A 21,378-nucleotide genomic window follows, 5' to 3' on the forward strand; every position below is an offset into this window, starting at 1 on the left:
GATGATAGCTAATGTGACATCCATTTTTAAAAAGGGCTCCAGAGGTGATCCCGGCAAATACAGGCCAGTAAGCCTGATTTCAGTACCGGGCTAACTGGTTGAAACTATGGTAAAGAACAGAATTGTCAGACACATAGATGAACATAATTTGTTGGGGAAGAGTCAACATGGATTTGTAAAGGAAATCTACTAGAATTCTTTAAGGGGGTCAACAAGCATTTGGACAAAGGGGATCCAGTGGATATAGTGTACTTAGATTTTCAGAAAGCCTGTGACAAGGTCCCTCACCAAAGGCTCTTAAGCAAAGTAAGCTCTCATAGGATAACAGGGAAGGTCCTCTTATGGATTGGTAACTGGTTAAAAGATAGGAAACAAAGGGTAGGAATAAATTGTCAGTTTTCAGACTGGAGAGAGGTAAGTAGTGGTGTCCCCCAGGGGTCTGTACTGGGCCCAGTCCTATTCAACATATTCATAAATGATCTGGAAAAGGGGGTAAACAGTGAGGTGGCAAAATTTGCTGATAATACAAAACTACTCAAGACAGTTAAGTCCCAGGCAGACTGCGAAGAGCTACAAAAGGATCTCTCAAAACTGGGTGACTGGGCAACAAAATGGCAGATGAAATGTAATGTTGATAAATGCAAAGCAATGCACGTTGGAAAACATAATCCCAACTATACATATAAAATGATGGGGTCTAAATTAGCTGTTACCACTGAAGAAAGATCTTAGAGTCATTGTGGATAGTTCTCTGAAAACATCCACTCAGTGTGCAGCAGCAGTCAAAAAAGCAAACCGAATGTTGGGAATCATTAAGAAGGGGATAGATAATAAGATAGAAAATATCATATTGCCTCTATATAAATCCATAGTACGTTCACATCTTGAATACTATAGGCAGATGTGGTTGCCCCATCCCAAAAAAGACACATTGGAATTGGAAAAGGTTCAGAAAAGGGCGACAAAAATGATGAGGGGTATGGAACGGCTGCCATATGAGGAGAGATTAATAAGACTGGGACTTTTCAGCTTGGAAAGGAGACGACTAAGGGGGGATATCATAGAGGTTTATAAAATGACGACTGGTGTGGCGAAAGTAAATAAGGAAGTGTTATTAACTCCTTCTTATAACACAAGAACTAGGGGTCACCAAATGAAATTAATAGGCAGAAGATTTAAAACAAACAAAAGGAAGTATTTTTTCACACAACGCAGTCAACCTGTGGAACTCCTTGCCAGAGGATGTTGTGAAGGCCAAGACTATAACAGGGTTCAAAAAAGAACTAGATAAGTTCATGGAGGATAGGTCCATCAATGGCTATTAGCCAGGATGGACAGGGATGGTGTCCCTAACCTCTGTTTGCCAGAAGCTGGAAATGGGCAACAGGAGATGGATCACTTGATGATTACCTGTTCTGTTCATTCCCTCTGGGGCACATTGGCCATTGTTGGAAGGTAGGATACTGGGCTAGATGGACCTTTTGTCTGACCCAGTATCGTCGTTCTTATGTTCTAAGGCCAGAAGATATCATTATGATCAACCAATCTGACCTGCATAGCTCACCTGCCAGAGAATTTTACCAGTAATTTCTGTATTAAGTCCATAACCTCTGTTTTGAGCTATCATCACCTCTTTCTCAGCTTAGGGCAAAGGGCAAGGAAACAAAGCAGTAGTGGTGTCACCGAATTTGGTTAAAGTTCTGCTCCAGTAGTCTATCTGGCAGAAAAATTAGTTTTGGTCTGTTCTTTAAGTCAGTAAAGTCCAATATTTTGGGTCAGATCTGCTCCTGGAGTAGGGTTCAGCACTATACAGGTGGAATGGTGAGGCTGGAAACTGGACACAGTCGGAGGTTTGAAATGAACACGCTTTCTCTCTCATGCTGCTTGTTTGGGAGGGTGTTTGAATGAACACCCCCTTCCTTTCCCCAGCCAATCAACTAACAGGAGTGGCCCAAGCAACGGTTGCAGGCAGTCACTGTTAACCAGGGGGAGAGTGCTAGTTGCCTGAGCAGAGTCCAGGAAGTGGGAGGTGAAGCAGCAGCCTGGAACAGGAGATGTGTTCGAAGCAGAGGAAAGGAGGTCTTTGGAGAAAGAGTGGGAAGCCTGGGACCAGGATGGGGTGCAGAAAGGGAGGGGGAGAGAGAATGGTACCTGGGGCTGCAATGAGGAATTACAAAGAATCATAGAATATCAGGGTTGGAAGGGACCCCTGAAGGTCATCTAGTCCAACCCCCTGCTCGAAGCAGGACCAATTCCCAGTTAAATCATCCCAGCCAGGGCTTTGTCAAGCCTGACCTTAAAAACCTCTAAGGAAGGAGATTCTACCACCTCCCTAGGTAACGCATTCCAGTGTTTCACCACCCTCTTAGTGAAAAAGTTTTTCCTAATATCCAATCTAAACCTCCCCCACTGCAACTTGAGACCATTACTCCTCGTTCTGTCATCTGCTACCATTGAGAACAGTCTAGAGCCATCCTCTTTGGAACCCCCTTTCAGGTAGTTGAAAGCAGCTATCAAATCCCCCCTCATTCTTCTCTTCTGCAGGCTAAACAATCCCAGCTCCCTCAGCCTCTCCTCATAAGTCATGTGTTCTAGACCCCTAATCATTTTTGTTGCCCTTCGCTGGACTCTCTCCAATTTATCCACATCCTTCTTGCAGTGTGGGGCCCAAAACTGGGCACAGTACTCCAGATGAGGCCTCACCAATGTCGAATAGAGGGGAACGATCACGTCCCTCGATCTGCTCGCTATGCCCCTACTTATACATCCCAAAATGCCATTGGCCTTCTTGGCAACAAGGGCACACTGCTGACTCATATCCAGCTTCTCATCCACTGTCACCCCTAGGTCCTTTTCCGCAGAACTGCTGCCTAGCCATTCGGTCCCTGGTCTGTAGCGGTGCATTGGATTCTTCCATCCTAAGTGCAGGACCCTGCACTTATCCTTATTGAACCTCATCAGATTTCTTTTGGCCCAATCCTCCAATTTGTCTAGGTCCTTCTGTATCCCATCCCTCCCCTCCAGCGTATCTACCACTCCTCCCAGTTTAGTATCATCCGCAAATTTGCTGAGAGTGCAATCCACACCATCCTCCAGATCATTTATGAAGATATTGAACAAAACCGGCCCCAGGACCGACCCTTGGGGCACTCCACTTGATACCGGCTGCCAACTAGACATGGAGCCATTGATAACTACCCGTTGAGCCCGACAATCTAGCCAGCTTTCTACCCACCTTATAGTGCATTCATCCAGCCCATACTTCCTTAACTTGCTGACAAGAATACTGTGGGAGACCGTGTCAAAAGCTTTGCTAAAGTCAAGAAACAATACATCCACTGCTTTCCCTTCATCTACAGAACCAGTAATCTCATCATAAAAGGCGATTAGATTAGTCAGGCATGACCTTCCCTTGGTGAATCCATGCTGGCTGTTCCTGATCACTTTCCTCTCATGCAAGTGCTTCAGGATTGATTCTTTGAGGACCTGCTCCATGATTTTTCCAGGGACTGAGGTGAGGCTGACTGGCCTGTAGTTCCCAGGATCCTCCTTCTTCCCTTTTTTAAAGATTGGCACTACATTAGCCTTTTTCCAGTCATCCGGGACTTCCCCCGTTCGCCACGAGTTTTCAAAGATAATGGCCAATGGCTCTGCAATCACAGCCGCCAATTCCTTCAGCACTCTCGGATGCAACTCGTCCGGCCCCATGGACTTGTGCACGTCCAGCTTTTCTAAATAGTCCCTAACCACCTCTATCTCCACAGAGGGCTGGCCATCTCTTCCCCATTTTGTGATGCCCAGCGCAGCAGTCTGGGAGAAGCCTAGACTCTAGATGGCTGTGAAAGGGTCTGATTTTGACAATAGCAATACCAGAGTGTAATGAAACCTCAAACTAACTCTACCAGACCATTGTGAGGTTCTGGAATATCAGCTGAGCAGTCTGGTCAGATAAATGAAACTCAGACATGTGACTAAGATAAAATGTTCTGCTTTATATAACTGTTTCAGTGGACAAATGGAAAGGCTGCTGCTACAAAACCTTTGTACAGTATTTGCTGTTACAAAACCTTTGCTTGGTATTTACAGTATTTTCTAAATATTCTTATTAAGGAGATACATTCTTTAAATTAAAGAGACAATGGCAAGATGAACATAATGAACAAATTGTTTTCCTCATCTGTAAATAACCAAAGTAATTTTTAAAATGTGATTTATTTTTCATCTTTGATACTGTGTTTACTTTTTGGCATTTGACTTAGTTCAGGGCCGGTCAATTTGCCCTGAAATAACTTTAATTGTCTTTAAAACCAATATAGTTAAACTAATGCAAAGAGGGTGTCTGGACAGTCTTATCTGGTATAAGAATGGCGAATTTCAGTTTAGCTTAAATGAGTTCCTAACTGAATTAAAATAAACCAAAATAAGCCACTCTTAAACTAAAGTAAGTGTCCCTACAGCCATCTGCATCACTTTAACTAAACAGATTTAAATTCACACCGTAAATTATACTGTTGAAACTATCTTCTATAGGCAAAGAAACCTTTCTACCGTCTCAGTTTCACTTCCTGGTTTTCACACACCCAACAAAAGGCTGCAAGCCAAGATTTTCAAAGGGAATTAGTGATTTTGGATGCCCAACTCAAGACTCCTTAAAAGGGCTCAATTTCCAGAAAGTGACGAATGGCCACCCTCTGAAAAACAGTCCTTCTCAAAGGTGTCAAGCTGACACTCAGAAATTGGGGCATCCAAAATTGCTAGTCACTCCTGAACAATCTTATTCTTCCCAACACTGTGGGGGAATGTTTTCATATTTTTAAGTGCAGAAATCATTGCTATTAGGATTTTGTAAAACATAAAAACAAAAACTAAATTTCAGGCTTAGTTCCTCAGCTGGTATAAATCAGTGTCATGTAACTGAAGATAATGGAGTAAGGTTGATTTATACCAGCTGAGGATCTGGCTCAGTGTGTCTAAACTGCATCTCCTATTAACTCTGTCTTATTGAAACTTCCCCTGCCCCACAAATACTAAAAAAAAAATACACTGCTTTTCAAAGATATTTTAAACTGCAAACCCTAAATAAAATAGATGTTCGTAACAAATTGACATCATTTTCATATAAACTCAATGCATTAGGAAAAATAAAGCCACATATTTTGATTTGAAAGTGGCTGCAAGCTGGCAATACAATAGTACAGTATCCCATTACTGCTCCCAGGAGAACAGTTGTCACTGAGTTTCTGAAACCAGCTGCGCAATCAGTTCCTTGGCATCCTTCATGCTGGAAGAGATCTCGGAGCCATCCTCTGCCACGTGGGTTCCAATCAGGAACATCTTTCTCTCATCTCCCATTTGAGACAATGCCAGAGCATCATGAATGTCTGTGATGCAATATGCACCTTTGAGATCCTGACCAACAAAGACAAAACAACTCTGTTACTTGCATCTCTTATAAGCACCAATTACACCATTCAGTCTCTGAGGCAAAGACAAGTACATTTGGATAATTGAGAGCGAGTACTGTGAATTGAGGGGAAGATTTTCAAAAGCGCCTAATGGATTTCGGAGCATAAATTCCTATTGACTCAGTGAGATCTGTGCTCCCAAACCCTTCAGCCTTTTGAAAATCTGGCTATCTCCGTTTTAATTTTTCTCTAGCATATAATCCAAGGGTATGATCCTGTTTTATGCTGTTCCAATGTCTCTGACACCAAGGCCCATCCCTGAACTTGAGAGTCCCCACTGGTAACGTGACCCAATGGATTTCTGGAAGTGCACACCCATCAGACAGATACATGACCCAAGTAAAAGTCAAGTCATTAGAAAATCTGAGGCAAAGCAGAAGAAACAAACAGGGTTTTATTAAGATAAAAGCATCTTGTTTTAGAAAAGAAAAGGCATTTTCTTTGTCATATTGATATAATATGGGTGTAATTCAATTCAGGGTGCAGAGTAGCCAAGGAATACAAAGTTATCTTCTGAATTTTAGTGCATTAGGTAGAAGAAAATGTGCCTAGTTGAGAGAAAGCATATCGCAGTTTCCACGTTCCTTCAGCTATGCACCCATTCTATGACACAAAGTACCTAATATAAAGAATCATTTGGGATTCACCAAGTGGATGCTAGTAGGTAACGTGAAACATATAGATAAATGCCATCCAGCCCCTAAATTAAATAATATTTTCCCATGACACTGTACAGACACATTGCTGAGCCTTCAGATCCAAACTGTCAACCAGGGTTAGCCAGTTCTCCATTTTTGCACCTGCAAATTGCACACACAATTTCACATGTGCAATTATTTACACCCCGACTTAGGTCATATGGATATATAAGCACCTGACCTAAGTGCAAAACCAATCCTTGGATTGTTTTCATCTGCAATTGGGAAGCACAAAATTGAAGACCAATTTCTGAAATACCTGGCCTTTAAAGATTCAGATGTGTTTGGAGAGGTTTATTCTTCCCCTCCACTTTGAATGGTGAAGTTTCCCTTTTACCTGTTTATTGGCTAGGATCACTACAGGCAGAGTGGAGTCATTTTGGATCAGCTGATGAAGAAGCTGTTTAGCCAAAGGGAAGCGCTCATGATCTGCTGAATCCACAACGAATATCAGCACCAGAACCCTGGGCAGGTAGATCTTCCAATAGGAACGCAAAGATTCACTGCCCCCAACTGGAAGAGAACAGTATAGCAGAGCACTCTGTTAGTAACCCTCGCAATGCAGCTACAAGATATGCAATGTGAACACAAGATATTCAGATGAGAGAATATTTGATTTTATGTACTTTTGTTATCCGTTAACAATTCCTAAATATAAAGGCATCTAATCAAAATACCATTTCCTTATTTTTCAAATGTTAAGCTGTCCTTAGTCTCTCTATGTTTTGCGGGGGAAGGGGAGTGGGGGAAGCTAGCTTCGTGCTACAGGATAGCAGATTCTCTCCCTGAAAACATTCCTACAAAAGACTACATCCAAGTGCTTGTTCTTTTATTAAGGCCTAACATTTTCAAACATTTGAGAAGCTTACTCACCTTGCAGTAACTGAGGTTCTTCGAGATGTGTCCCTGTGAGTGCTCCACTCCAGGTCACGGTGTGTCCCAGCACCATTGATCGGAGATCTTTGGCAGTAGTGCCTGGTCGGGACGAACGCACTCAGCTGCTGTCTCGCATCGTTGTTAGGATCTGCCTGAGGGTGCGCGTCCCGCACCCACACTCAGTTCCTTCTCTACCCGTAGAGTTGTCTGATTAGTACTCCAAAGTAGAGGGGAGGAGGGTGGGTAGTGGAGCACCCACAGGGGGACACATCTCGAAGAGCCTCAATTACTGCAAGGTGAATAACCTTCTCTTCTTTTTCGAGTGCTGTCCCTGTGGATGCTCCATTCCGGGTGACTGTGAAGCAGTACCCACTATGGTTGGTGGGATTTTGGAGTTGCGGCTGTAATAATGGTAGACAGTACTGTGTGGCCTACTATGGTGTCTGCCGTGGTATCCTGTGTGATAGCCTAATGTCTGGCAAATGTGTGGTCCGATGTCCATGTGGCCACCTTGCATACGTCAGTAATAGGTAAGTTGTGGAGGAAGGCAACAGATGTTGACATCACCCAAGTAGAATGAGTTCTGATGTCTTCGGGTGGTTGAGCATTCTGAGTCTGGTAGCATGACCTGATGCAGTCAGAGATCCACTTGGAGAGTCCTTGCTTAGAGATAGCATCACCCTTTGATCTCTCGGTAGTGGAGACCAATAGCCTAGGGCATTTTCGAAATGGCTTAGTTCTGTCAAGATAGAATGCAATTGCCTGCTTCCTGTGGAGTCTTATGAGGTTTGGGATAGAATGCAGGTAAGTGTATTGGCTGGTTAAGGTGGAAGGTAGACACCACCTTGGGGAGGAATTTGGGGTGGGGACGCAACATAACCTTGTCTTTAGAGAAAATCGTGTAGAGAGGGTAGGCCATCAGGGCGCTTATTTCACCGACTTTTCTCACTTACATTATGGCAACCAAGAAAGCTACTTTCATAGACATGTGGAGCAGGGATGAGGTAGCCAGGGGCTCGAAGGGAGGTTTTATGAGACCTTGGAGAACTAGGCTGAGATTCCAGAAGGCTGCTGGTGGATGAATCTCAGGGTAGAGATTTTGCAGGCCTGTGTAGAAGCGTTTTATGTGGGGGGCGCAAAAAGTGAATATCCATCCAGCCAGTCATGGAAGGTGGTGAGGGACGCGAGGTGTACTCTGATAGAACCGAGTGAGAGCCTGTCCTGTTTTAGATTCAAAAGGTAGTCTAAGATGTCAGGGAGGGTTGCGGTCTGGGGTGTCAAGCATCTGTGGAAGCACCATACAGAGAAGCGTTTCCACTTTTGCAGGTAAGTCTTACGAGTGGAGTCTCTTCTACTGTGCAGGAGGACATACTGGACCTGCTCCGAACAGGCTAATTCGTGGGTTTGAAACCATGAAGGAACCACGCCGTCAGATGGAGTTTCTGGAACTGCGGGTGGAGAAAAGCTGACTGTTATCCTGGGAGAGCAGATCTGGTCTGTTGGGGAGAGTCCTTGGAGGACAGATGGACTTGCGCAGCAGGTAAGGATACCATGTCTGTCTGGACCAATATGGGGCAATAAGTATGACCCTGTCCTCGTTCTCTCTGATCTTGCGTAGAATCCTGTGTATCAGTGGGATCGGTGGAAAAGCATACATGAGGGATTTGTTCCACAGAATGAGGAATGCATCCCTTAGGGATGTGGTCCCGAGTCCAGCTCAGGAGCAGAAGAGATGGCATTTGCAGTTTTGAGTTGTGGCAAAGAGGTCTATGGACGGCGTGCCCCAGTGGGAGAAGAGCTGTCGGAGTATCGTGGTATGTAATTCCTATTTGTGTTCCTTGGAGAAGTGTCCGCTGAATGTATCAGTGGTAGTGTTGTGACACCCAAGCAGGTGGGAAGTGGTGATTTCGATGTGATGTTGTATGCACCAATTCCATAACCGGATGGCTGCTGTGCCTAGGGAGTGTGATTGTGCTCCCCCACGCCTGTTGCTGTAGAATATACATGCTATATTGTCCATCAGGATCCAAATTGATTTGTTCTTTATGATGGGGAGAAAGTGAAGGCAGGCATACCTGACTGCTCTGAGCTCTAGAACACCGTGTGTTCCCCTAGGTGCACTCCCCAGCCTATCAGGGAAGTGTCCGTGGTGAGCATGAGTACTGGGGAGTGTGGATGGTGTGGAAGAGTGTTGGATCATATTAAAGAAGTTCTGTATTAAAATCACAAATGAGTTTAATTCCCCATAGTTTAAATTCCAGGGTATTACTAATTAAGAGGTCTCTTGGTTTTTGGTACTGTTTCTCTCCCTCTGTGTGTGAAACTTGCCAGCTGCTAATTGTGTTAGTACATTCTAAGACAGAGTCTGTTCTCAAAGCAATTCTTTGTAACAACAACTACTCACACAGAGAGAGACTCAAAGCAATACTCTGTAACAACAGAAACAGCACTCAGAGACTCCCCGCCCTTTTGTTGTATTCATCTCGCTTTGTTAACAATTGTGATTAAAATAGAGATAGAGGATGTACATGAATGAATGCTTGGTGTGGATAATAACTGAATGATCAGGGAGGTGCCAGCCTAAGAATCCAGTGTCCATTGGCTGAAGAAGGCATCAAGTGGAAATAACCAGAGGACCCCCGGAGGGCAGACTGAGAATCCACCCAACAGCCTCAAGAATGGGAGAACCAAAGAACAAGATAACAGCTGGCAGCACGGAGCCGTCAGTAATGTGCCATATGCTGATTGATTCAGCAACAGCATGATGAAGCAATTTCCATAGACTGGCATAGGAAGAAATTCCTATAAAAATGGACTCTAGAAAGTGAGAATTTTGGGGTCTGATTCTGCAAACCAACTTCCAGGAGCGTCAGATGAGCATCTGACAAGGCCCTGCTCCCTCCTCATGTCCAGGCAACCCAGCCAGTGGCTTGGCATGAGCAACTCTAAGGCTGGTAACTATGATAACAACCTTGCAGAACCTGTGTGTGTATGAATGAATGTGTGAATAAATATGAAATTGAATGGAATGTTATAGCTATAACTAACAGCTTACTATGATTCTTTCTGTATTCACAATAAATGTGGCATTTTGCCTTTTCCCCTTTAATAAGATCCGGCTGGTTTTTATTTTATTGGTATAACAAGAGGAAGATGGTAAAACGTGTCGCTTTTAATGTCTCGTTGTACGTGCCACCTTTGATAAGGCAGTCGTCTAAGTATATCCCGTGTTTGCAGAGGTGGGCCACGACTACAGCTAGGGTCTTGGAGAATACTCTTGGTGCTGTGGAAAAACAGAATGGAAGTACTCTGTATTGAAAGTGGTCTTGTCCGCGTGAGAATCGCAGGAAGCGTCTGTGTGCTGGATGAACGGATATGTGGAAATAGGCATCTTGTAGGTCAAGGGCTGTGAACCAGTCCCTTTGTTCCAGCATAAGTATTATTGTGCCCAATGTGACCATCCTGAATTTCTGTCCGCGTACAGATGTGTTGAGTGGGCGTAGGTCTAGTATAGGTCTCCATCCCCCGCCTTTCTTCTGGGTCAGAAAGCAGTGGGAGTAGAAGCCTTTTCCCCGACGTTGTCTTCGTACAGACTCCACTGCACCTAGCCGGAGAAGATGAGCCACTTCCATGCGAAGTAGGTGCTCGTGAGAGGGGTCCCTGAAGAGGGAGGGGGAACGGTGGGCGGGTGGGCAGGATATGAAAGGGATGGAGTAACCTGACTGAACTATTTCCAGGACCCAGCAGTCCTGGGTGACCCGTTGCCAGGCATGGTGGAAAACCTAGAGGGGGTGGCCAAATGGGCAAATAGGTGGCGGAGTCAAGGGGTGGTCGTGCAGACCCCCGACCAGCACTTCAAAATTGCTGTTTGTTTTCCGATGGGTGGGAGGTAGCTGGTTGCGTGTGGTTTTGTCTGCACCTAGGAGTATTGCGGTTTCTCCCAATATCATACAGTCTGGGCTGGGGCTGGTGATATTGTTGTGTGCAGGGCCTCTGATAAGGTTGATACCGTTGTCTCCTGGGGAGGGACGAGTATATCCCTAGTGTGCGCAGGGTGTCTTTCATAGTGTGAAGGACTTCGTTGCTTTAGTTTTTTGTTGGTCTGCAGATCTTTGGGATACCGGACGCAGACAGCCAGGAAGACCTGCGCATCACCACCGCAGTCGCAGTAGTGCGGGCTGCTGGGTCTGCCATGTCCAGGGATGCTTGTAGTGCCGTCCTGGACACCAACTGACCTTCGACAAGGACTGACTTAAAAGTCCACTCTCCTGTCCTTCGGGATATGGGAGGCAAAATCAAAGAGCTTGTTGTAGTTGTCACAGTCATAGCTTGCGAGGAGGGCGGAATAATTTACAATTTAAATTGTAGAGCAGAGGAGGTATAAACCTTGCAGCCCAGGAGGTCAAGGCGTTTGAGGTCCTTGTCTTGCGGAGTGGGCTGGTATTGTGGCTGTTTTGTTCTGTGTATCGCTGCATCCACCACAAGAGAGTTGGGTTGTGGGTGGGAAAATAAGAAATCTACCTCCTTATTGGGAACATAATATTTACATTCAGCCTTCTTGCATGTTGGTGGGATGGAGGCAGGGGTCTGCCATAGAATATCAGCTGATTCTAGGAGGAATTTGTTTATGGGTAGCACGATCTTTGAGGGCGCAGAGAGTTGGACAATTTTGAGGCATCTGTATTGTGTCTCCTGGACTTCCTCCAAAGGAATGTCCTGGCTGAGTGCCACCCTATTGAAAAGTTCCTGGAATTGCTTAAAATCATCCACATTTTGTGGAGGTGGAGGCATGAGGGCTTCATCTGCAGCTGATGGAAAGGCAGGAGCCAGTAAATCCAGGAAGGGTTCATAGCCCACATCTTCAAGAAGGGGTTCAGGAACTCTAGATGTAGATGTTGCTGGAGACAGAGGCGCAGAACGGGCTTGCGGTCTGGTGGAAGGGGCATGAGGAGGAGTAGTGGCAGGAGCTGATCAAGGGCATACCATGCCACTGAGGCCAGGGCATAGGGTAGGAAAAGTGGGGCCCCGCCCACAGGGGGACAGAGTAGGGAAACTGAGGCTGGTTCTTGTGAAGTGCTGTGTCTTGAGACAGATATGGCTCCGGTGGAGGAGGAGAATCAGGCGGGGAGAACTCTGCCTGCTGCTGCATGTTGTTCTCGCTGTCAGTGAAGGCAGCCAGGTCGGGGTGGTGAGAGTGGGTGTTCAAACAGTGAGTGCTCCATGTCGAGGAGCGGAGAGTCAGGCTCAGGGGCCATGGAGATATCCCGCTGATGCTCCCTGGGCTGCGGTGCTGCGGAGCACGAGCGGCAGCCCGCACCGACTTTTGTTTAACTTTAGTGGGAGCCACAGGCCGTTTGTAGGAGCCCTGCAGAGGTTCCGCGTCTGCTGCGGGGGTGACGGGCAGGCCCGGTGCCAACGTTCTTGTGGGCACCGGGGTGAAACGCGCTGCCAGCACCGGGTCCATCGTCGGTGCCGGCGGGACCGGTGCTGAGGAGAACTTCCCGCTGTGGAAAGTCGGGTCCCTGCTTTTGTGCTCGGCGTGAGCCACGGCCGAGGTGCTGGGGCGGTCGGAAGCGCCTGCTCTTGGTGCTGTCAGCACCGAGGGTAAAGATCTCAGAGGAGACCCTTTATCCTTTTGAAGGTCTCTGCGCGGAGACATTGGGGCTTCCTGCCTCTTCGCCTGAGAGGGTGAAGCCACACTCCCGATCGGTTCTGACTTAGCCCGGGAGCGTGAGGGAGAGGGTTTACTGCCCGTCTCCACAGGCAGCTGTACACTAGGTAAAAATCCTTGCTTAGGATACATTTTACTGACCCCGGTATCTTCTGGATCCTGAGTAAAGCTGTCTGCAATACAAGGGCTGCAATACTGTACTTCCCAACTACTCAGCTGAGTCACCCACCAGTAACATAACTGAGCTCAGCCCGCTCCTATCTGCAAAGTGGACTTTGCATTGCCTGTGGATTTCAGTGGGAGCAGCTGCCCAGTACAAGGCACAGGTGTGATCATGCACTGCTACTCTGCGCAGCTCGCCTGATCCACTCTTTTAAGCGACCAGAGGATCAGAATGTACAAGCTTCCTCTTAGGCAAACTTCAAAGTCAGTGCAATACTCTAGTGGAGGTTGATGTATATATATTAAAGGACAATTAGAACATCTAGTCTGATCTCCTGATTAACACAGGCCATAGAATTTCAACCAGTTACTAACAGTGTGCTGTACAACAGAATGCCTTTGTGGATTATTACAACAATACATATGTTGCATTTATAGCATGCTTTGCAAACATGGGGGCCAAATACTTCACAAATGGTCACTGAGTTGGGCCCCTGCCCTTCCAACATAAGACATTTAGGGCTTGATTTTCAGAGGTGCAAAACTCCAGCTGATTAGAATGGAGGCTGTGGGTGCTTCGCACCTCTGCAAATCAGGCTTCATGGTGGCTACCTAAAGTGAGCTTTGCACATTTGCAAACGTAGGCCTGACAATCTCACAATCACTCTCAGAGGTAATACACAGATGAGGAAGTTACTCACCTTGTGCAGTAACGATGGTTCTTCAAGATGTGTCCCCCTATGGGTACTCCACTATAAGTGTCTGAATGCCCCTGTGCCTCTAGTCAGATATTTTTGGTAGCAGTGTCCCATTGAGCCCGCGCATGTGCCCTCCCTCCCTCATGGTCTGCCTTGAGGCTATTTAGCCCTGCACAGGTGAACCCCCCCTCACTTCCTTCTCTACTGCAGAGCCCTATAGAGGGCTCTGAAGTAGAGGGGAGGAGGGCGGGTTGTGGAGCACCCATAGGGACACACATCTCAAAGGACCATCGTTACTGCACACGATGAGTAAATTCCTCTTCTTCGCGTCGTGTTCCTATGGGTGCTCCACAGTAGGTGACTCCCGAGCAGCACCCACCACTGAAGGCTGGGACTCTGAAGTGGAGTCTTTTACTACAGAGAGTACTGTGGAGTCGAAGATGGTGTGAGCAGCCAAATCTTCAGTGATCGCATAACATTCTGCGAAAGTATGGGCAGAGGTTGGGGTATCCCTACGGAATGTGATTGAGGTAAAAAATGGCCTCGTGGAGTGCATATGGTCTCTGGATGGAAGCAAGTAGCACCCTTGATAAGTGATTAATGCAACTAGAGTCCCATTTGGATAGTCTTTGAGCTGATATCACAGAGACTTTGGATCTTTCTGTGGACAAAAGGAAGAGTTTAGGGGATTTCCTGAAGTCCTTAGTCCTGTCCAAGTAGAATGCTAATGTCCTTCTAATATCTAACATATGCACAATTGTCTCCCAGTTGTCACAATGTGGCTTTGGGAAAAAACAGGGAGACGGATCTGTTGATTCATATGGAAAGTGCAGAGAAAGTAGGGAGAAACTTGGGATATGGTCTTAGAGTTACTTTGTCTTTTTCTTTTTTTATTAAAGGCTGTGAATGATGGATTTCTCCTATGTACCTAGCTGAGGTGATGGCAATTAGTAATGCTGTCTTCATGGACAGGTGTAAGAGAGAACAAGTTGCCCTGGACTCGGAGGGAGGTCTAGTCAAAGCCCTGAGAACTAGGTTAAAGTCCCAGGCTGGAGCAGGTGGTGTCACCTGTGGGAAGAGATTCCCAATGCCCTTAAAGAATCTACACATTAGTGGGTGAGCAAACACCAAGTGGGAAGCCGATTTCACTGCAAGATGAACCTTAAGGAAGCTGAGTGAGAGTTTAAAATGTAGTGCAAAATCAGAGGGAGGAAAGATGAGGTTGAGTCTGTGTGTTTGAAATGACACAAACTTGGAGTCGTTTCCATTTTGTAGATAAGTATGTCAAGCAGTCAACTTTTGGTTGTGTTGCAACACGTTCAGCTTGTCAGAGCATTCTGCCTCTAAGCCTTGGAACTAAGAAGGAGCCAAGCCTGGAGGTGAAGGACCCGCAGGTTGGGGTGAAGAGTTAGCCCATTGTTTTGAGAGAGCGGGTGAGGGATGGGCTGAAGAGAAACAGGAGGGCATATTGCCATCTGTGTCAGGTAAGGGAGCCAGACTTGTCATGGTCAAGAGGAGCAATCAGAATAACACTTGCTTTGTCTCATTGAATTTTCAACTGAATCTTGGATAGAGTAGGAAACTGGTAAGAGACATATAAGTGGGCCCTGTCCCGTGGGAAGATGAGGGCAACTGCCAGTGACTGTTTCCCCAGGCCGGCCCTGGAGCAGTAACAAGGGCGGCTATATCTTGGAGCACCTCTGAATTCAGTACACACTCATTGTTGTGAGAAAATTGCAACTGAGACTGTTGGCTGTGACATTCTGTATCCCTAGTAGATAGACAGCTGAGATGAGCATATTGTGATGGGTGCATCAATTCCAAAGTTTGAGTGCTGCCTTGTAGAGGGAGGGAGATCTGGCAGCTCCTTGGCGGTTTATACAAAACATACAGGTCACATTAAGCCCATCATGACCTTTGTGTGTTGTTTTTGATGAAAGGCAGAAAGTGTGCACAGGCACTCCCGACAGCCCTTAGCCCCAAAAGAGTGATATGGAAGCTCATTTCTGTGGACGGCCATTTGTCTTGAACCTTGTGGTTGTGTAGGTGATTTCCCCAGTGTATTAGGGAGACATGTGTCCCAGGGTGGTGAATGTGGGTAGCGAGAGGAATGCTCTCGCTTGTACTGCATCAAAGTTGGTGCTGATAAAGTCTAGTCACTGTACCGGGGTTAGCATGCCACTACAATGAAGAGAACCTTGGAGAATACCCTGTGTGGAGCAGCCTGTGCTGAAAATGATCCTGCCCCAAAGGTAAGCAGTAGGAAATCTGCTGTACAATGGTTGTATTGAGATATGGAAGTAGGCACCCTGTAGGTTCAGGGCTAGAAATCAATCTCCTTGCTTTAGAGCTGGTCCTAACTGCTGCGAAGTAGGGCAAGGTGACTTCTGAGTGGTGTGACAGGTATACAGATGGCAGCTGATGTGTAAGGTATCACTGTTCAGGCCCTCGACCAGCTCATCAAAAGTGCTTTTAAGAGGCAGTTTGAGAGGTCACAGACTGGGGTGCTGCCTGTTCCCACTTTTGAGCCCTGGTCCTCTTACACTGTGGCTCATAGCACTGAGATGGTGGGTATTGAGAAGATTGTGACCTGTGGTGTGGTTGAGAGGTATATCTTCTCTTCTGTCTCACAATGTAGATTCCTAAGGGGTGTAACGTGGTCTGAGAATCCTTCAGGATGCGGAGAGAAAATCGGTCTTCTCCATAAAGAGTTTGGCCCTTCAAACTGGAAGTCTGTAGCTCTTTGGGCAATCTAGAGAGGCGTAGCCCAAAAAACAAAAACAACACAACCTGCCTCAGTACCACTGTCATGGAGACTGGGCAGGCAGCTGTAACAGCTACATCCAGTGCTGTCTCTGGGACCAGTCTGGCTATTAACTGACCATCTCTAAGAATGGTCTGAATCTGTTCTTTTTGTGTTTCCAGTAATGTTCCAGAAACACATTGGGTTTCCCATAATTAATAAAATTGTATTTGGCCATGTCAGTTTGGTAATTTATGACTCTAAACAGTAATGTTGTCAATGAATAGGCCATCTTGCTAAGCCTGATCGTATGGAGTTGACTTGGCATCATATTGCTTGCTTCGTGCATTAACCACATCCACTATGATGGAGTTGGGTTGCGGATGTTGAAAACAAAGTCTGCCTCTTTGGGTAGAGATGTAGGGTTTTTGTTTTTTTAAAACACTCTGTTGCTGGATGGTGTGATGGAGGCTGGTGTCTGCCAGATGACTTTGGCAGGATCTAGAATCGCCTCATTAATTGGGAGGACAATTCTAGATGAGAAGTTGGTGTGCATCAATGTCAGAGCCAGCAATAGTTCTGTCCCATGTTCATATCCCACCTTTCTACTCTGCTTGACACTTCCCAGCCCCAGGTGCCTGTCGCAGCACCAACCCCTCCTTGCTCAGAGAAGCCGCTCTCCTGGGGGAGCCCAGCTGGTCAAAAGGCACTGCTGCAGGGCTAGTCTATACCACACTATATCCACACAGCTGCGCCGCTGTAGCACACCCGATGAAGACGTGCCATGCCGACAGGAGAGCGCTCTCATGTCAGCATAATTACTCCACCTCAATGGTGTGGACACTGCTTTACATGGATGTAACTTGCATCGCTCAGGGGGTGGCTTTTTCACTTAAGTGGTAGTGTAGACAAGTGCTAGGTCTGGGCATATGGCTTCCAAAGCCCCTCCCGTATCTGCTCCGCAGGGCAGTGTGACGACAGAGCTAGGAATAAGATCTGGGTTCTCCCGCATGGCAGGACACAGCAGTATGTGCCCTGAGTAAGCACAATCCTGCACCCACTGTCCATGCAGATTTCCACAGACTTCAACTGGGTGTACAACTGGGATACAGGGTTAGGCTATTATGCATATTACTACACAGGTAGGCCTGGACGATAAGGCTAAACACACAGTCACCTTACTGGCTTCTAACGGCATGTGTGTGGTTCACGTGGGTTGTGGTATCACCACAACCCCTGGGATGCGCCTGGCACCTTGGCAGTGGTTTTGCTGCATTGTATTTGTATATCTGAATTCACAGGGTATTCACACAATTGTGGAACAAGAGTCAGTTCCCTTTACACATGAGACCAGCCATCTTGGGTACTACTGTGTAGTAACTGAGGCCTGGAAAAGGCAGCTTGTTTTTACTTGTCTTCGCCAGACCTTAGACAGTCAGTTAAAGGTACAATTGACCTTAGTTAGCTTGAGGTACAATTAACTCGAGGTACTTTAACACACTGAGCATTTGTAGTTTGGCAGAGCCATTTTCCTGGGACAAATGACAATCGTTTGTAGCCTAGAACAAATGAGCCTTTCAAAAGGGGTGCCTTCACTAGGATAAAAGGTGTATTCTTAACTCAGGTGTGGGCTACACTTATAGGTTCTGCCAGTTTAACTCACCAACTTAGTTAAACTGGCAAAGCCCTCTTGCTGTGGGCACAGCTATATTGGTATAAAAGTGCTTCTACTGGTATAGCTTATGCCAGTTCTGAGCAGTGGCGTGGCTAGGAGTGAACGTTTGGGTGGGCCCCGACTTTTGGGTGGACGGGCAATGGCAGATGGTGCTAGCTTAGCTTCTTCCCCGACGCCACGACTATGCCTCTGGTTCAGAGAACGAACACAAGCTACTTCAGCATAAACACTTTGATCCCAGTATGACTGCCTCTACACGCGGGTGTTTACTGGTCTCGCTATGTCAACAAAGCCACACCCCTCATTGACACAGCAGTGCGGGTAAAGCTTTTAAATCTACACTAGGCCTAACATGAAGTAAAATCTTGGGCTCTCTCTTCACTGCATAGTTAACCTGGATGACTGGCCCCCAAGCCTGAGCAGCTGGATTAGCCTAGTCTGGGTGTGAGCATCCCCACAGCAAAGCCTTTCCCACGTTCTTGAGTCCTCGCTGTTTCTGCATTCACCCGTGTGTGTGACGGGGGGCACAGCCCCTGGCTCTCGGTGCGGTGACACACTAGAATGCCCATGTGACGGGGGGCACAGCCCCTGGCTCTCTGTCCTGCCCTGTCAATTGTGGGAGCACTTGTCTATCCTTCGGAGGACACTGTAGGAAGGCAGCGAAGGACTATAAGCACTTGGGGGATTTAACCTGCATGCTCACGGCAAAGTGGAAGAATTCTAGCCTGAGTTAAACTGAAGCCCAGGTTCTAGCCTGTACCCTTAAGGGGTCACCTAGCCCAGGGTCCAAACCCAGCTCAGAGGCTTTTGTGTGTGGTTGGTAGGGATTTGGGCTAACACCCAGGTAAGAGCCCAGGTTAACTGTGCAGTGAAGACAGACCAAAAGTTAGCTTATTCAAGTTAAGAACACACCATTTCTCCTACTGAAGACCAGGCCAATATGTTCACAATCTTGAGTTAACTGGCAATTAATTAACTCAAGGTAAAAAAACCACCAGTGCAGACCAGGCCTGTGATATCAGCATACAATTGACTTCAAATCCTTTGTATAATGCTCGTATTGGTCAAACGGGTGCACTTCATGGCAGTGATATCAGTGCCAGGAAACAGAAAAGTCAGAGTTATGATTATGGAATTCTTCACCAGCTGGCTGCTTGTTGCGGGGGCAGAGGGGGATCATGTCTGCTTAAATGCAGGGCCCTGTCTGTGTACTGGGCACCAAGCTGGATCTAAAATCTGCGGTAAGGGCCAGGGTCCAGTGCAGGCCAGAAATACTGGAGCAGCTTCAGGTATATTCGAAAAAGGAGGATTCCTTGAATTAAACACAAACATAGATAACACCAGCCACGAGAATATCCCTGATTTATATTGATTTGAAAGTCAGTCTGTTTGATGCAGCTTCTAGATTTCCAACAAGCCCTGGAATTTTGTTCTGAAAACACAGACCTGGCCACAGAAGTTGTGGAGGGAGGCTGGAAGGTTTGGGAACTGCAGAAAAACAGCTGGGATTAGGGCACCCAGGAAGCAGTGGAGACTTTTTGCCCCAGGGAGGAGACTTCCCTGTTTTAAGGAGGGGACAGAGGTCCCTTGTTCCCCAGCCCAGAAGCTTTTCACCAGGAACCACACTGCCCCCGAATTCCCCACTGGAGTTTCACCAGACTAGAGTGGCAAACCAGGCCCTTAATCTTAATATGTTTTATTTCCACTAGGGGAAGCATTGCACATGCTGCAAGGTTTTTGCAGCTAGAAGCTTATTTTTAGTTCCCATCAGCCTCTTCTGAGAACAGAGACCTCAGAAGGAGAGTCACCTAGCCGTTTTCAAAGCTCCAAAGGGAAAGCTTAAAAGATTTATTCTAATTGTGTCACTAAAAATTATGTGTCTTATACAGGATACGTAATCAGTTATGAAGCTGTTATCTGAGAGTCCGATAATGTATTTCAGGACTGAGAGGATGCAGACGCATAGGAAAGCAAAGTTATTACATAGAAAGTTCCGGTTTTTTTCCAATGTATGGTACTTACCTGGTCCCAATTATCACAGTACCTGAGCACCTCTCCCCTCCATCAGGTAAGGAAGTGCTACTGGTCCAACTTTTTATAGGCCGCAAGGCCAGAAGGGACCACTGTGATCATCTATTCTGACCTCCTGTATAACACAGGCCAGAGAACGTTCCCTAAATAATTCCCGTTTTACAGATGGGGAGCCTAAGTGTTACACACACAGAGCCTAAGTGGTCTGCCCAAAGTCACACAGAGAGTCTGTGTCAGAGCAAGGAATTTACCCAGATAGCTCAAGTCCAAGGCTTGCCCTAGCCACTGGGCCATCCTTTCTCCCTATAAATCCCTTCTTCCTCATGAATGCTAAGGACTGCTGCATCCTTAATCCTACTCTACCACCAGGAGTCAGATGCTCCCAGTCTGGAAATATTACAGTGGCCTCTCCCACAGACACACCATTCATTGCTATGGAGATAGTGTCACAGTGGCACACAGATTTTAAAGGTATTTAAGCTCCTAGTGGTATTTTTGAAAGCACCTAAATGCCTAAAAAGCCAGGTGGATAATGAGATTTAAATATATATATCAATATATCTCGATTTTTTTATTGAAGTTATACTTTTTCTTTTAAAAAAATGATCTGTTCAAACAAATCTGAAATCATGAAAATTTCTGTTAAGGCCTAAACTTTACTATAATCTATTTAAATCATTTTCATTACTTAAAAAAAAAATAGTCAAGCAATACCTGTTTGCTGCCAAGTTTTAAAGAAAGTCAGACTATGGAACTGGTGCAAGTCTCTGGCCAAGCAGAGTTTGCTGACGTGCTAGACAGCAGCAGCCTCTTCTTCCGGTGCAGAGAAAATATTTTCTTTCAGTTTATTCAATTAGTTCAGTTAAATGATTAGCTCATTCAAAGTGAAAAAACCAGTTAGGAGCGGAAAAAGCAGGAAAGTTTGTTGACCAATCTATGAATAAAACTGAAGCATGAGAGACTGAGATCTGCTAGTTCTAATATCTTGAAGGACATGGTGACCAGAAACAATCAGTTCAATGCACTAGCTTCAGATCACACTTCCTTTGTTTATTAAATCAGTTTTAAAAAACAAAATATGTTTTGATCAGCTTAATTTTTTTCCCTCATGAATCTAGTACATTTAAGGTAGTTTTATTTAGCTACTAGAAAACAATTTTAAAATGCGGATTTTGTGCATTTAACTGAATTCCACTTTCCATCCAAATGCAGCCTGACATAGATCACAAGTAAACGAATAATTATCATCTAGTAAACGTGTCCATATTTTCTAACATGATAAAAAGAAGTAAAAATTAAGAATCTGAGTAAATGTAAGCAAAGCTATATAATTGCTTAAATAACTATGTATAGCTATGG

The 21,378-nt window shown here is 45.9% G+C and overlaps 1 protein-coding gene across 1 annotated transcript in view; it reads right to left on the bottom strand.

The window, feature by feature from the left end:
- Positions 1-3,972: 3,972 nt before the first annotated feature.
- ARL9 (ARF like GTPase 9) overlaps positions 3,973-21,378 on the bottom strand; it is a 33,371-nt gene continuing 15,965 nt past the window's right edge. The window contains exons 3-4 of the mRNA XM_048846868.2: positions 6,501-6,676; positions 3,973-5,409 (exon numbers count right to left, since the gene is read on the bottom strand). Coding sequence (XP_048702825.2) covers positions 5,230-5,409; positions 6,501-6,676 — 356 coding nt within the window. The 3' untranslated portion in view covers positions 3,973-5,229. The remainder of the gene's footprint in view (positions 5,410-6,500; positions 6,677-21,378) is intronic.

The sequence above is a fragment of the Caretta caretta genome, chromosome 4 (assembly GCF_965140235.1).
Source record: "Caretta caretta isolate rCarCar2 chromosome 4, rCarCar1.hap1, whole genome shotgun sequence".
NCBI classification, from domain to species: Eukaryota; Metazoa; Chordata; order Testudines; family Cheloniidae; genus Caretta; species Caretta caretta.